A 15,884-nucleotide genomic window follows, 5' to 3' on the forward strand; every position below is an offset into this window, starting at 1 on the left:
CCCCATTGGTGAGAAGAACCAGATCCCAAAGGCAAGCCCCTCTTCCCAGAAGGTTTTAGGGATGGGCGGGAGATCCCCGGACAGGGCAAAGCCCACACTCAGTCAGGTTTTAAAACCGATCCAGGAGAGCTCTCCTCACTGTCTCAGCCCACATCCAGCTAGTGAACTGGGGGTGGGGGCAGCCCTAGAGACTCAAGGGGCCCTGAGGGAGGGAGAAACCTAAAGAATCAAGGGGGCAACCCTAGGACCTACGGAAGGGAGCACTCTAGGACCTGGAGACAGGGAGAGCCCCTGGAGACCCAAGGAGAAAGCACCTTTGGGGACCAGGAAAAGGGCACCCCGGGAGTTATAGAGAGGGAACGCCCTTGGAGACTCAAGGGATTAGCACCCTGGGGCCCGCGGGCAGCAGCAGCCCGGGAGCTGTGGAGAAGGAGCCCCCTGGAGACTCCAAGGCAGGAGCACCCCCGGAGGTCCTCTCCCGGCGGCCCCCGCCGCTGCACACAGGTCACTGACAGGCTTACCCGGCTGCAGGGCTCGGCAGTCCTGCCTTCGGTGGGGCAGATCTCAGCGGCCGAAGGAGGAAGGCTCGCAGGAGAGATCGCCTCGGGCACGGTCTGCTCTGCTGGAAATGAGAATGAGCTTTGATTCTGGACCCTGGGTGAGTCGGGATCGCTCATCAGCCTCGCTTGGACGCTGAGTGGTCAGGCAGGGCGCCAGGGGAGAGATCTGGGTGGGAGCGTGGCCACTTAAAGGCACAGGGATCTGGAGGAGCCCAGCCGGGCTCCCCGGCTGTTTCCAGATGGAGCCAGGGCTTTGATGGCACCTCTGCCTGCGCCCGGCTGTGGGGGACTGGCTCTTCTTGTAGCCATATTCCTGCCGTCGAAATCTAGTCCGTGGGGCTTCTGTTCAATGCACAACAACTCTTTTAGCAACTTAAAATTGGAAACTGCTGTTACGTATATTTGCCTTTGGTCTCCACAGCAGCCCAGGAAGGAGGGATTGTCATTAGTTCTGTTTTACAGATGAGGCAACCAAGGAAGCGAGATTAAGAGCTCTGGGCAGAGGGACACAGCCAGTAAGTATGGGAGGGAGTATTTGACTTCAAGTCTTCTCCCTTCTGATCCTTTCTAGACTGTACTAGGCAGCCTTACTTAACTAGCTGATACTTCCCTAGGGAACTACCCAGGTTCCCATTGCGACCAGCCCTCGTGTCAGAGCTTTTCATCTGACACGAACAAATTGGGTGCCAATTTGTGGGGATTCTTATTCTTTGGCAATTAGGTGTCGGATGCTGCTAGAAAGTGGGCCACGACACTCTCAAGTGTGGTCCAAACTAGAGTGAAATGTCGTTCCTTTCTAAATTTAATTGGTGATGTCTTGATTTGTAAAAAGGAGAGAAATCTATAGACATGTGGTTTTCTACATCAATTTGTAGCTCTTAGGGACCTTAATGTGCAGTTTCATGGCCCCTGATTCCATTTGAGTTTGACAAGAATGTTCTAGCTCCTTGTTCCCACCCAAAGCTTCTGAAAATTCTTTGTCTGACACCGGTTGGAATGTTGCCACCAAGTCCCCTTACAAGCATCCAACTCACAAAGCTCAGAAAAGAAATCCATGTGTTGACAAAGGGAAGAGCTTGTTCGGAAGATCCAAGTCAAAGCTCATAGCGATGCTCCCAGAGGAACAAAGCCTTCCCCGGAGGCTAGTTAAACGATGGCTCCCGTGTCCATATAGTTTCTTCCTGGGCGTCTCTTCCCTTTTTGGTGTTTCTTCCTTGCAGTTCCCCTCATGGCCCAGGAGAAAGTGCCCAAGGTCCTCATTCTGGGGAACAAATCCACCCAAAGTATCTCCCCTTGCCCTTCTTTGGTATTCTCCCTCTCTATGTCCCAGGGCAGGTAGTCACCTCTCATGAGCTCTTCCTCAAAGGGAGGAAAGGGCTTTCTGAGTCCCCCGGTCCTGGCCAGGGACTGCCCCACCCCTAAGTACCCTTCTCTTGCTCCCATGTAATGTCCTCTGGATATCTCTTCAGAGGTTCCAATTCGACCATCTTTTTGCCTCAGCAAGAGGAAGGGAGCAAGGCCAACCTTTACCAGAACCCACTTCCTGTAGTCTCTCACAGGCTCACCCTTAAAACTTCTGGGAGAATTCACACCAACATCTCTTTCATTTTCTGCGGTCCCACCTGACTTCCCATGATCCTGCAACAGCTGAAATGGGAGAGATCCGAGGGAAAGCCGCCCTCAGCAGCGCAGGAAGAACAATTGGGCTTTTGTGATCCCTATTTTCCTTCACATATTTGTTTAGGATAAATGGTGCTGGTGATCTCATCTCCTCATCGTTGTGAAGTCCAACTAAAAACTATCTGGGGACAAGTCACTATCCTGCTATTATTTCTTGATGTTCAAAAGATTATTGTGGAGTTGAATAAAACAGCTGCTCTTTCCTAAGCAAACAAAATGACTGGGCTGTAAGTTCATCATTTTCAGGCTTTCTGACAGCACTTCCGACCCACCTCCCACAGCCGGCAGAATCATGTTTTCCTCATCTTTCTCCCAGTGGTTTTCTATCATCTGCTAAGTCTCTGCTTAGAAAATGGATTATCCTTTGCAGTTTAGAACTTGTGAGTATTTGGTATGGCAACATGGAACAGGTGATAGAGTGCTGGAATGATAGCGTCGGGGTGATCTGAATTCAAATCCATCCTCAGACATTTACTCGATAAGTGGCCCTAGGCAAGTCACTTTAGCTCTCAGTCTCAGTTTCCTTATCTGCAAAATAGGGCCAATAACAATCCCTACATCACAGAGTTGTAGACAATAATTTGTAAAGCCCTTTATATCCTTCAAGTGTTGAATACATGCTAGCTATCATCCTGGCAACATTGGAGACAATATCTGTAAAGTCCTTTCTACCCTTAAAGTGCTGAATACATTCTAGCTATCATCCTGGCGACATTGTAGACTATTTGTCAAGGCCTTTATACCTTTAAAGTGTTGAATACATTCTAGCTATCTTCCTGGCGACATTGTAGACAATATCTGTAAAGCCCTTTATACCCTTAAAGTGCTGAATATATTCTAGCTATCTTCCTGGCGACATTGTAGACAATATCTGTAAAGCCCTTTCTACCCTTAAAGTGCTGAATACATGCTAGCTATCATCCTGGCAACACTGTAGACAATATTTGTAGTCTTTATATCCTTAAAGTGTTAAATACATGCTATCCTCCTTGCAACATTTATTTAGAATGTTATTGCAAGTGTTGCGATGTTTGACAACAATTTAGTAGACTAGGATAGTCTCAAACATAGATGGAACTGAGTCAAATTTGTAAAGAAAAGAAAAAAAAAAGCAAAAGCAATAAGAGAACTGATAATTGGTCAAAACATTTGAGGAGTTTTCAGTAGAAGAAATCAAAATTATCAATAGTCACAAGAAAAACTCTAAATGATGAATGACTAGAGAAATGTAACTTAAAACACCTCAGAAGTACTCTTATCGCACCCATCAGATTGGCTAATATGACAGAAAGGAAAAATGACCAACGCTAGAGGGGATATGGGAAAAGTGGGCCACTGATAACTCTGTTGACAGAGTTGTGAACTGATCCAAGCATTCTGGAGAGCAATTTGGAACAAGGCTCTGTGCACAAACAAGACAGAACAACTGTCTGTGCCCTTTGAGCTAGGAGCACCACTACTAAATCTGTCACCCAAAGAGAACAACTTCCCTTGCAAACAGACTTATAGAGCTCTTTTGGCGACCGAGGGGATGCTTGTCAGTTGGGGGTCGCCTCAGTAAGGATTGTGATGGAAAACCATCTTGCCAGGAGAAGTGAGCCGATGTAAAGTGACGTGAGCAAAACCAAGGGGACAATTTGAGCAAAAAGAACGATATTATCGCCACAAAAAGCTTTAAAAGACTTCAGAATTGTGACCGACACGGTGGGATCGGTAATTCTAGAGGACCGGAAGAAGAAATCTGGGGCCCACATCCTTCTGGAGATCGGAGGGACCCAGAGGGCAGATTGAAGCACACGTGCACTGCGACACACACTCACATCACAGCGCACACACACCACCCACCCCGTAATGCACGCGCACACACACAGCAACCGCATGTGCACAATCACTGCCACAGCATTTGCACACACCACACATACCCAACACACGCACATGCACAGCACACCATCTGCACAGCACACACGTTCCAGGGCCCACCCCACCCGTGTGCACGCATGTCTGCTCCCACACCATGCGTACTTATGCATACGCGCGTCCCCTCCCCCTGGGCGGGTCAGCGTGGCCATTTGTTTCATTTCACTAGAAGTATTCGTAGTGGGTTTTGTTTTTTCTTGCTTTCTCAGTGGCTGGAGGAGGGAAATGGAAGAGAGAGAATTCAGAACTGAAAAGAAACTTGAATTAAAAAGAAAAAAGTTAACTTCTGACCCATAATCCAGGCTAATTTGGTGTTTATTTTGTTATTTGTTTCTTATGGCTACCACAGTGCAAACGGAACCCTCGTGATTGAGGCGTCAAATTCTGGTGGACAAATTATCCCAACAGAGTAGTTCCAGCGAAAGGAGGTTACGTCACCTATTCAATGTTTTTAAAGACACAAAATGTGAGCTCTGCCCTATGTCAGTAGGTTGAATTATATTCTTAGGGAAATGAACAGAAATAAATGTTTAATTTTTTTCAGCAAACATTTCTCGAATATGCAGATGGGGGGGGCGCTAATGCTTTGGGGGCAGCCCGGAGACCTGCCACGCTGAAGGACCCGCCGGGGAAAGCCTTGGCCCGAGCCCCCTTGTTTGGCTGGTGGCTCTCCTAGCCTCGATCCCCGGCCTCTGTCTTCTCTGAGCCGGCCCGGGACCTTTTGCGACCATTCCCACAGACTGCCCCTCGGCAGGGCTCGGCCAGACCGGCTTGGGAATGGTTTGGGCACCCCCTGGTGGACACTGCCCGAAGGGCCCCGGCTGGGGCCTTCCGAGCTGGGCGCCCCCCCCCGGCCGTGTTCCGCACTTCCAGGACCCGCAGGCACGGGCTCAGGCGGCGAGAGGAAGCCGGACGTGAAGGACCCTCCCCGGATAGGAGCTACGGGTCGCGCTCGCGGCGCCTCCTCTGCTTCCGCCCTCGCGGGTGAACATTTGTGGAGCACTAGGCTCAGGAATGACTCCCCGGGGTCGGCGCCGCAGCCGAGCAGGAGGGGGGTGGGGTGAGATGGGGGGAGCCACCTGTGGCCGGAGGCAGGAGAAGGGGGGCGGGGACAGTGGGCTCTCCCGCGCATCAGGTCCAACAGACTCAAAGCGGGAAACTGAGGCCCCGGCTCGTTCCTGACCACGAAGTCTGGGGAGGGCCCCGCGGGCCAGCCCGGACTCTGTGGGGTCCTTTAGGGGTCACACTGTCCCCAGTCCCCCATCCTCCGCATCAGTCTCGGGGCTAAGCCGGGGTACTGGAGCTCGTGGGACCGATCCGGGGGCGGGGCCACAGGTGGGGCCTGGAGATGAGGAAGCGCTCTAGGCGGGCTTGGGGGCGGGGTCTAGAGCAAGGAGAAGCGCGTGGGCGGACCATGGGGCGGGGTCTGGAGCAGGGGTGGATACAGGATAGGATCCGGATCGAGGGGTGGGACCCAGAGGGGCGGGTACAGACCCCGACTGATCCAACCAAGGAGAATCCGACAGGAAAGAAGGAAGTGAGCATGCGCAGAGGGATGTGATCGGGCGGGTGCGCATGTTCGATGACCTCTAGGGCCCTTTCAGCTTCCGTAGTGGACTGAGCGCATGCGCAGAGGCTCCGGAGACAATCGGGTTACAGAGTGTAAGGCAGCTGAACTGGTTGTGGAGCTTGTCGTTTCCAGGCTCCGCCGGATCCCGGAGCTGCTGCTTCAGGTGAGCCCGGGAGGGTGGCTGTGGAACCCCGAATTGGGCCCAGAATCACGGGGCTCCGGGTCGGGCTCGCCGCTGTCTGGCCGGGGACCCGGAGAGCTTTCTGGAGCCGTTGCTCCCAGCCTCGCCCCCTGCCCGGACCCCCCCGTTCCAGGCCGGGCTCCCCTCGGCTCGGGCCCCTCACCTGCCGGCCCTGACGCCGGCCCCGTTGGGAGCAGCCCGCACTGAGGGAGCTCCTGCGGGCCCAGCGCCGGCCGTGGGGAGCAGAGCCCGGCCTCCTCTGCGGCCTCGCTGCCCCGTTCCCCGCCCGGCCGGCCCGGGGCTTTGAGCGGGGGTCCAGCGTGAGGCCGGTATCGGCCCCGCCCCTCGCCATGAGCGGCTCCAAGCCGGACATCCTGTGGGCCCCGCACCAGCTGGACAGGTTCGTGGTGTGCGACTCGGAGCTGAGCCTGTACCAGGTGGAGCCGGCGGGCAGCTCGGAGCTGAAGGCGGGCTCCCTGCGGCTGTCGGAGGACACGGCGGCCACGCTGCTCTCCATCAACTCGGACACCCCGTACATGAAGTGCGTGGCCTGGTACCTGAGCTACGACCCCGAGTGCCTGCTGGCCGTGGGCCAGGCCAACGGGCGCGTGGTGCTCACCAGCCTGGGCCAGGACCACAACTCCAGGTTCAAGGAGCTGATAGGGAAGGAGTTCGTGCCCAAGCACGCGCGGCAGTGCAACACCCTGGCCTGGAACCCGCTGGACAGCAACTGGCTGGCGGCCGGCCTGGACAAGCACCGCGCCGACTTCTCCGTGCTCATCTGGGACATCTGCAGCAAGTACAGCCCCGAGGCCGCGCTTCCCCTGGAGAAAGTCAGGCTGTCGGCCGGGGACGCGGACGCGGGCTTGGTGGTGACCAAGCCCCTGTACGAGCTGGGCCAGAACGACGCCTGCCTGTCCCTCTGCTGGCTGCCGCGCGACCAGAAGCTCCTCCTGGCCGGCATGCACAGGAACCTGGCCATTTTCGACCTGCGGAACACCAGCCAGAAGATGTTCGTCAACACCAAGGCCGTCCAGGGCGTGATGGTGGACCCCCACTTCCACGACCGCGTGGCCTCCTTCTACGAGGGCCAGGTGGCCATCTGGGACCTCCGGAAGTTCGAGAAGCCCGTGCTGACCCTGACGGAGCAGCCCAAGCCTCTGACCAAGGTGGCCTGGTGCCCCACGAGGACGGGGCTGCTGGCCACGCTCACCAGGGACAGCGACATCATCCGGCTGTACGACATGCAGCACACGCCCACGCCCATCGCCGACGAGACGGAGCCCACCATCATCGAGCGCAGCGTGCAGCCCTGCGACAATTACATCGCCTCCTTCGCCTGGCACCCCACCAGCCAGAACCGCATGATCGTGGTGACGCCCAACCGCACCATGTCCGACTTCACCGTGTTCGAGCGGATCTCCCTGGCCTGGAGCCCCGTCACCTCCCTGATGTGGGCCTGCGGCCGGCACCTCTACGAGTGCACCGAGGAGGGCAGCGACCCCGCCGCGGACAAGGACATCGCCACCAAGATGCGCCTGCGGGCCCTGTCCCGCTACGGCCTGGACACCGAGCAGGTCTGGAGGAACCACGTGTTAGCCGGCAACGAGGACCCCCAGCTGAAGTCCCTCTGGTACACGCTCTACTATATCCTTTGAAGTGAAAGCCGCCCGGCGTCTGGGGAAGGGCCCGGCCGCCAGCGCCGTCTGGACGGCCGGGACACGCCGTGCTGCCCTTGGTGTGGGGGAGGGAGCGAGGGGTCTAGTCAAGGCCGCAGCCCCGACTCCGGTTCCGTCCCGAAAAGGAGGCTTCTTCCAGGCCAGCCTTAGTGTTTCCTATGCATTTCAATACTCATGAAGCAGTATACGGAGGATTTGGACCCGAAGTCTCCAGGCCACAAAGGGTCGCTGGTTTATGCCGGTATCAAGACCATCGTGAAGTCGTCTTTGGGTAAGGACGACCCTCTCTGTGGCAAAGTCACTTAATGCTCCGGAGGACTTGGGGGGCTTGGATTTAGCTTTTTGAGTTAAGGAGTTGGGGAGCGCTTCTCCCAGAGCAGCGTTTTTGAGGGGCGGCTGGCTGGCAGTGGGCCCTCCAGCTCCTTAGTCCTCCGCGGCCCCGCCCGACGCACCCTCATTCGGGCGGCCGAGCCCGCAGGCGGGGCGCGCTTGGTGATTGGCCCTGAGGGCAGCAGCCCTCCTCCCCTGCCTCAGGCCGGGCTGTTGTGGCCAGTCCTAACAGGAGACTCCTTTTCCATATGAGAATTAACAAGAATTAAGAAAGATTTAAAAGAAATTTACAATTTTCTATTAAGGAGGGTTCCCAGTCAGTCCTGGTATCGCCCTTATGGAGGGAGGCAGTAGGTCAGTGCACAGCAAGCCACAAGTTCTGGGGCCCTCCTTTCTCTACCCCCCAGGGCTTGGTTTATTTTTTACATCAGTGAATTTGTTGAAGAAAAGCACTTGATTTTCAAACAGCTCCCCCTCCCCCTCCCACCTCCTGGGTGAGGCTGCTGAGCCCCAGGCCTCCCTCCTCCAAGGTCCAGGTGGTAATTAGGGCCATTCCCCCGCCCCCTAATGACAGGGCTGCCCAGGGTTCCCAAGCTCCAGGAAGGGGAGGCCCGGCCTTCAGAGCTCGGCTGACACAGGAAGTGGGGGAGGGGGCGGAGGTCACCGCGGGGGTGTCGGCGGTGCCCCCGACAGCGTGCCCCCCCTCCTCCAGGCATGGCAGAGACTGGCAGCAGACACACCTGGAGCGGGGCCCCCGAGAAGCCCAGCGAGGGCCCGAGCCTGAGCGAGGAGAGAATCCTGGCCTTGCAGCTCTGTGGCTGGATAAACAAGGGGACGGACGTGGACGTGGGCCCCTTCCTCAGCTCCCTCGTGCAGGAGGGAGAATGGGAGCGAGCGGCCGCCGTGGCCTTGTTCAACCTGGACATCCGGCGCGCCATCCAGATCCTGAACGAGGGGGCCTCCTCCGAGAAAGGTATTGGCCCAGCCCGTGGTGGGGGTCGGGGCCTGGGTCGTGGGGGTCCCCGGGGAGTCTGAATATCCTCTCCTGCCCCTCCGAGAGTCCCAGGCTGCTGTCGGGGGCGGGCAGAGAGTGAGGGCATTTACACTCACCTGGACCTGAAGGAGTCTGAGTGGGAGGAAGGGGTTCAGAGGTGGGAGGATGGCCCGACTTGACATGGCAGAGAAAGCCCTTGGAGCTGGAGGGGTCCCGGATGCTGAGGGCCCCCTGCGGGGTGGGGCTGGGGGCTGCTGGAGGGGAGAGAGACGACCGCCCACCTCATTTTAGAAAGGCATCTGTCAGCTCCTGGCAGCCCCCAGCCTCCCGAGGACCCCGTCCAAGCATCCTCCGCGTGGCGTCGTATACCGTGGAGCCCGGCGGGCTGTGGGGCAGGGGCATTCGGGGGGCTCGGGCCCTTGCTGACCAGGGCTGTTTCTGGCACGTAGGCGACCTGAACCTCAACGTGGTAGCCATGGCCTTGTCGGGGTACACAGACGAGAAGAACTCCCTCTGGAGGGAGATGTGCAGCACCCTGCGGCTGCAGCTCAGCGACCCCTACCTCTGCGTCATGTTCGCCTTTCTGACGAGCGAGCCCGGCTCCTACGACGGCGTCTTGGTGAGCTCCGGGGGCTGCTCCCTTGGGGGTCGCCCTTCACTCGGCCCCCATTTTGGGTCTGGTGGAGTGAGCCTCCTGCACGTGGTGGTGGGTCTCGGGTGCCCAGCCAGAACGGCTCCCACTCATGACCCCATCTGTGAATCGGCCAGTGAGTGGGGCCGGCCTCCGGCGCCTTGCCCGGCTTCTCGGATCCGTGCCCGGCACTCACCCCGCCCCGGCAGGACTCCTAGCAATCCTTGGCCCGGTGCCCCCAGAAGGGATGGCCTGGCCTGCGGAGAGCCACCCAGGAGGCAAAGCCGCCCCTTCTCGGGGAGCAGTCTGACCGGCCTCCGGCCCCCTCTCCATGAGGGGCCGGGCTGCTCTCGGCCAGTGTGGCTGCCGTGTGCTTCGTGCCTGCTCCCTCCCGATGGCCTTCTCAGACTGGGAGGCGATGGAGTGGGAGAGGAAAGAGGCCCCGTGCTCCCCTTCCGAGACAGGGGGTCTCCTCCTGCTCAGCCCGGTGACTCCTGACCCCTTGCGGGGATCTTTTGACCCTAGCCGCTTGCCCGCTCTGCCCCTCAGCTTGTGCTTCTGCAAGCAGGGCGTGAGTAACCCTTGGGGTGACTGTCTCCCAGGGCGCCCGTCGGGCTCAGAGGTCGGGCCTGGAAGGGCTCCTGCCCCCGTGGTCGCCTCTCGCCTTCTATAAAGCGAAGGGGGCCTGGACGGCGCGGCCGCTCTGATCCCTCTCAGCAACACAAAAGTCCAGTCCAGTCCCAGGCAGGGAAGTGACCCTCTTCCGAGGGGGCGTCCCGTAGGAAGCCAGGCCTCTCGATGGCGCCTTGGGGGGCTGTGCCCTCGCCGCCCCGTTCAGTCTGTCCCCGTCAGACCCAAGGCGCCGCCGAGCCCCGGTCCTGGCCTGAGTGCGCCTGCGGAGGGCAGCGTGCTGACCACAAGCAGACCCCGGGGCTGGGGCCCAAGGAGACTTTGGCTTCTACGCGTCTGGCTCGGAGGCGTGTCCCGAGCGTTTGGCTCCGGCTCCCTCCGCAGAGAAGCACACGGGTGGTCAGGCAGGGACGGGCTCACATCGGGGCTCGGCAGTGACCGGAGGGCGTCTGAAGCCCTCTCCTCGGGGGCCGTGCGGGAAGGGGGCCGGCGTTAGACCCGGCGCCGGGGCTTCCCCACGATTGTCTGGTCCCGAGCCGTTAACCCACTTACAGATTGTCATGGTTCTTTTTCCAGAAGCATTTTATTTTTTCCAATACATGTAAAGATCATTTTCAAGATAATTCTGGTAACCCGCGCGTGTGCTCTGAATCTTCCTCCCCTCCCCCAGACAGTAGATAATGTAGGTGAAACACGCGCGGTCCTTTTGTTGACGTTTCCCTATTTCAGAGATTTTGTAAAGGCTTCCTTAGGTCACCATCGGCCTGGGGAGGCTTGGCCGTTGTCTAGAACTCACGGTTCACACCGTGATCGCTGCCCTGTCAGACCGCGGGCACCGCCAGGTGTTCGCCCCGGTGCCAGTTGGTGGGTTCTGGGCGCGGGACAGCGCCCCCGGCACCGCTGCAGGATGGGGGAGGAGGTGGCTCCCCTTGGCTGGGTAAGCGGTACGTGGAGGGTGACGGCAGCGTGGGGCCGGGAGTAACGGTCCTCCTCTTCTTGTCTTCTCAGTACGAGAGCAAGGTGGCGGTGCGGGACCGGGTGGCCTTTGCCTGCAAGTTCCTCAGCGATGCCCAGGTGAGAGCGGGCTGGGGCCTGTGGCCTGTCTGGGCGCGGGGAGCCCGGCGGGGCGGGGAGCTCTCCCAGGGTGCAGGGAAGCCTTCGCTCCTGATGGTGACGCTGCAGAGGTCTGGCCGGAACAGCTTCCTGGAGCTGGCGGGCGCCTTTCTGTGCGTGATGGGGCCTGGGCGGGGGTTCTGGCTGTGGGCTTATGTCCTCTAACATGGTTTCCTTTTCATCAGCTGGTTTTGTGCTTTCCTTTCCTTTTAATGAACAACGGCCAGAATCATGTCCTAGGTGCCCCTTGTGCCCGGGGCAGAGCTCGGCCTGTCCCCCTGCCTCCATCGGTGCCGTCAGGGCCATGTCTGCCTTGGAAAGGGGAGCTACGACCTTCTCTCGGCTAGTTTGCAAATGGCCGAGGATGGGAGGCCGTGAGCACGGGGACAGCGTCGCTAGCACGGGGCCCGCTGGGGCTTCAGGCTCCTTTTCAGAGCGTTTGTCCGGAACAGAGTGAAATCTTATGGGGGAACTACTCAGGGTTAGAACCGAATGACCAAAAACTGACTTTTGAATTATCTAGTTGAACAGATACATTGAGAAGCTGACCAATGAAATGAAAGAAGCGGGAAACCTAGAAGGAATCTTACTGACGGGTCTAACAAAGGACGGAGTCGATTTAATGGAAAGTTACGTGGACCGAACTGGAGACGTCCAGACCGCGAGCTACTGCATGCTCCAGGTCGGTGTGGGGGCCCGGGGCCCGGCTTCTGCCCCGCTGCCTGGGGCTTCTCCTCCCACGTGGGGAAGAACGGCGGGCGCTCGGTGGGCCTTCGTTGCATTTAAACCGGCCCAGAGCTTCTCATCGGAACCGAAGCCAAGAGGGTCTTTGTTCTAATGGGGACATTGTAACAAAGTTCAGATACTGAGCCTTGTTTCCCGCCGCCAGGGTTCTCCGCTGGACGTGCTTAAAGATGAGAGGGTCCAGTACTGGATCGAGAACTACAGGAACTTGCTGGACGCCTGGCGCTTCTGGCACAAGCGCGCGGAATTCGACATTCACAGGAGTAAGCTGGATCCCAGTTCCAAGCCCTTAGCGCAGGTAAACGCCCGCTTCGGCCCTAACGCCATTTGAGAGTCCCCCTCATGTTGCGACCCAAGAAACGGGCACGTTTGTGAAGACTGGCAGCGCCCTTGTGATTGCTGGCCCTTCCATCCTCGGGTCTTCTCCTGCGTCCCACCCACTGACTTAGCCTCGTTTGCTCATCTACGTGGCCCTGGCTTCCAGCCTTTTTACGTGGCTAGTAGCCGTCTCCTGACAAAATGGGACGTGACGAGGCAAAGGGCTTGGAACCCTCCCACCGGCCCCGGCCCCCTCCCACCGGCCCTGGCCCCGTCCCCCTCCCGCCGGCCCCCTCCCCCTTGGCTAACTGGCCTGTCCCTACAACCGCTCTGACGCGTTTGCCAGTGTGCAGGGTGGGAGAAAAGCCACAGAGCTGTTCTGTTTCTTAGCCCTTTGGGGCATTAGCTCCAAGTAGATCAGCGTGTTCTGTAGCGCTCTGGATTTAAACCATCACTTCCATCTCAATCCGTGCTGACTGTAGAGATCCTGTTGGTTCTTTTCTGCCAAATCTGAAAAATATCGGTTCCTCTGGTCTCCACCCTGCTGGCGTTTTCTGCCTGGGATCTGTTTCTTTATCGTGAATGTTCCGCGTCCCCTCCTTTCTTTGGAAGTGGGACGGTCCGCGGCCTGCCCCCCGCCAGCAGCTTTCACCGGCAACAGCCTCCGTCTGCCAGGACTGATTGGGGGGGGGGGACGCCGGAGCTGCCCATCGGCACGGACCCCGCTCCCTCCCTCGGCGGTCCCTGCTTTCTCCGGCAGGCGTTCGGAGCTACCATTTGTGACCCTTCCCAGCAGGCCCCAGGGCACCCACTCGGGGCCTCCATCGCCCGGCTGTGCTGTCTCTGAACTGCAGAGTCAGCTCTGGGCCGCCTCCTCTGCTGTGGCTGGAGCCGCGGGTGAAGGTGCCCGGGCTGAAAGCCCCCGACCCGATGGGAGCGGGGGGCAGGGCCCCGCAGCCGCCCCTGACTCCCCGCCCCTTGTCCCACAGGTGTTCGTGAGCTGCAACTTCTGCGGAAAGTCCATCTCCTACAGCTGCTCCGCCGTGCCCCACCAGGGCCGGGGCTTCAGCCAGTACGGCGTGAGCGGCTCCCCAACCAAGTCCAAAGTCACGAGCTGCCCCGGCTGCCGCAAGCCCCTGCCGCGCTGCGCCCTCTGCCTCATCAACATGGGGACGCCCGTGTCTAGCTGCCCGGGTAGGTCTGGGCGCCGCAGGTCCTGGGCACTTCCCGCGGTTCCTCCGTTTAATTGTTGTTTGTTTGTTAAGTTTGTGTAAGTTCTGAACGCCCAGCCCCTCCCCCCGGGACGGCGAGCGGCCGGACGCAGTTAGCCACACACGCTGGCCAGAGCACGGCGTCCTCCCGAAGGCTTCCTCAGTCTTTCCTCCGAGGTGGGCGGCGCCTCTGCCGCGAGTCCTGAGGGGGTGGGACTGACAGATCCTGGCCCTTCGAGGTCTCACACTCCGAGCCTCCTTTAGCCTTTTTTGGTCCCATGGCCGTATCCCTCTTTGGGCCTGCCCTCTGCTGGCAGGAGCCGGTAAAGGGGCATCTAACGTGTCCTGAGGAAACCAGAGGCTGGGGGAGGCGGCTCGTTGTGGCAACGCGGGCCGCGAGCCCTTTGAGGGGGGAGGAGTCTTGTCCCCTCTGCTGTCCTCAGCGCTTGGCACGGTGCCCGCACACAGTAGGTGCTCGTTGCCTGACTGACTGTTAGACTGGGGGCAGGACCTACCCCCCCCCCCCCCGCCCCCCGGCCCTTCAGCCTCGGGCCCTGTCAGCATGAGGCTCGAGCCCCTGCCATGTTTCTGTCGGCCACGGGCTCCTGCTGGGGGCCTCAGAGTAACGAGAGGCCTTCCCTTCCCCAGGGGGATCCAAGTCGGACGAGAAAGTGGACCTCAGCAAGGACAAGAAGCTGGCCCAGTTCAACAACTGGTTTACCTGGTGCCACAACTGCAGGCACGGGGGCCACGCGGGCCACATGCTCAGCTGGTTCAGGTAAGTGCGGCCATGGAGACCACGGGGGCCCTGCTCCGTTCTGCACCGGCTCGAGCAGATCCTGCTGTGATCGGAACCTCCGTGAGCACAGAAACGCCACAGAACGGAGGCCCATGAGGCTCTAAAACTGAACGTGCCCCCTCCCCCCTTCTCCATGGTGGGCTTTCTGTCTGATGTCCCTAGTGGGCGGGGCCGATCCCAAACTGAGGGGGTGACCACCAGCGCGGCTGACACTGGAGTGGTCCCTGACCCACGGCCCCGGGGTGGGGAGGGGCGTGAGCTGGTGTCGGCCCTGTAATCAGCCCCAGCAGTGAGGCGGGGTCCCGGGAAGCCTGGCGCCCCTCGGGAGAGCCTGTGGAGACTTCGGGGCGGCTTTCGCTCCCCCCATCTCTGCGCTTCCTCCCGCTGCTCCGGGGATGCTCCAGGGGCTTCCAAGGGGAAAGGAGCTGCAGCCGTGGGAAAGACAAGCCTGTGGTTCCCCCTTGGGGCCGGTTTTCTCACCCCAGAGATAGGGCTGGGGGGCAGGGAGCGGGGGGGCTGCCGAGGGAAGGCGGCTTTCTGACCCTGAGCCTTCCCCCCCACGCAGGGACCACGCCGAGTGTCCCGTGTCCGCCTGCTCCTGCAAGTGCATGCAGCTGGATACCACGGGCAATCTCGTTCCGGCAGAGACTCTGCAGCCCTAGCCCGGGCCCCTGCCCCGGGGGACGGGCCCCCGGAACTTTCCCGCCCCGCGACCCTCCCGCGGTGCAGCCCACTCACCGGCCAGAGCCTCCAGAGCTCCGGAACGCCTCCGACGCCAGCCAGAGGCAGGACCTTGTCACGGGGCGGTGGCAAACACGGCTTCCCGGGGAGGCAGCCGGGCCTTCAGCCGGAGCCGCCGCCGCCCCCCGGCCTTCTCCTCGACACGGCCGCCGTGTGCTCGCCAGCCGGGCACGGGGCCCGAACGGAACTTCTCTGTGCGAGAAAGCGGTTGTGAGGCGCCCATCGTGGGTGTGAGCGCTCCCTCCCTGGGGGGATGGGATTTGGCGCCGGGGTCTCCCCGCCGTCCTTGATCATGGTGGCCCTGCCCCCCGCCAGTCTGCCCTCTGCTCTGGAGCCTCGACAGCAGAGGCTGCAGCTCCCACCATGGACAGACGGAGGGAGAAGATGCCCCGCCTGCTGCCATCCGTCCTCGTGCCCACGGGGTCTCTCCCCCCGCTGGTGACCCTCCGTGGGCTGGGAATCGGGCCCGCCAAGTAGGACGACGTGGGCCGTGATGGGCGCGGGGGAATCGGCTGTACCGGCCGAGGCCGGACCCCGAGGGTGGTGGCCCGCGGGTCTCGGACTGCCCGGTGCCGTCCTTCGCCGGGTCAGAAGTGCCGGGTGGGGGGCTGGGCCGGCACAGCGGTGGGGGGAGCCTGTGCCCCTGGCAGCGCGGCCTCCCCGGCGGTATTTATACTTTTTGTACAGAAGTGGTTTTGTTAGTAAAGACGGCGTGTTTCATCTCTGCACTGACTGATTTCACGCCAGGCTGCTCCAGAAAGACCATTTTGGGGTGTGGGGGGCAGT

At 59.9% G+C, this 15,884-nt stretch overlaps 1 protein-coding gene across 1 annotated transcript; it reads left to right on the top strand.

Annotated features, from left to right (window-relative positions):
• Positions 1–6,161: 6,161 nt before the first annotated feature.
• On the top strand, positions 6,162–15,822 carry MIOS (meiosis regulator for oocyte development). The gene is made up of 10 exons (XM_051963426.1): positions 6,162–7,555; positions 7,760–7,858; positions 8,630–8,890; positions 9,361–9,530; positions 11,181–11,246; positions 11,809–11,967; positions 12,175–12,327; positions 13,337–13,541; positions 14,207–14,336; positions 14,923–15,822. The coding sequence occupies exons 1-10, from the start codon at positions 6,259–6,261 to the stop codon at positions 15,017–15,019; spliced, it is 2,637 nt and encodes an 878-aa protein (XP_051819386.1). The 5' UTR covers positions 6,162–6,258; the 3' UTR covers positions 15,020–15,822.
• Positions 15,823–15,884: the final 62 nt, after the last annotated feature.

Source organism: Antechinus flavipes, chromosome 5 (genome assembly GCF_016432865.1).
Source record: "Antechinus flavipes isolate AdamAnt ecotype Samford, QLD, Australia chromosome 5, AdamAnt_v2, whole genome shotgun sequence".
In the NCBI taxonomy this organism is placed as follows: domain Eukaryota; kingdom Metazoa; phylum Chordata; class Mammalia; order Dasyuromorphia; family Dasyuridae; genus Antechinus; species Antechinus flavipes.

Excerpts from the sequence above, each read along its gene's own strand:
- MIOS (XM_051963426.1), top strand. The coding sequence starts at position 6,259 with ATGAGCGGCTCCAAGCCGGACATCCTGTGGGCCCCGCACCAGCTGGAC. Across the intron at positions 8,891-9,360 it reads GGGGGCCTCCTCCGAGAAAG|GCGACCTGAACCTCAACGTG; the intron begins GTATTGGCCCAG and ends TCTGGCACGTAG. Across the intron at positions 11,968-12,174 it reads CGAGCTACTGCATGCTCCAG|GGTTCTCCGCTGGACGTGCT; the intron begins GTCGGTGTGGGG and ends TCCCGCCGCCAG.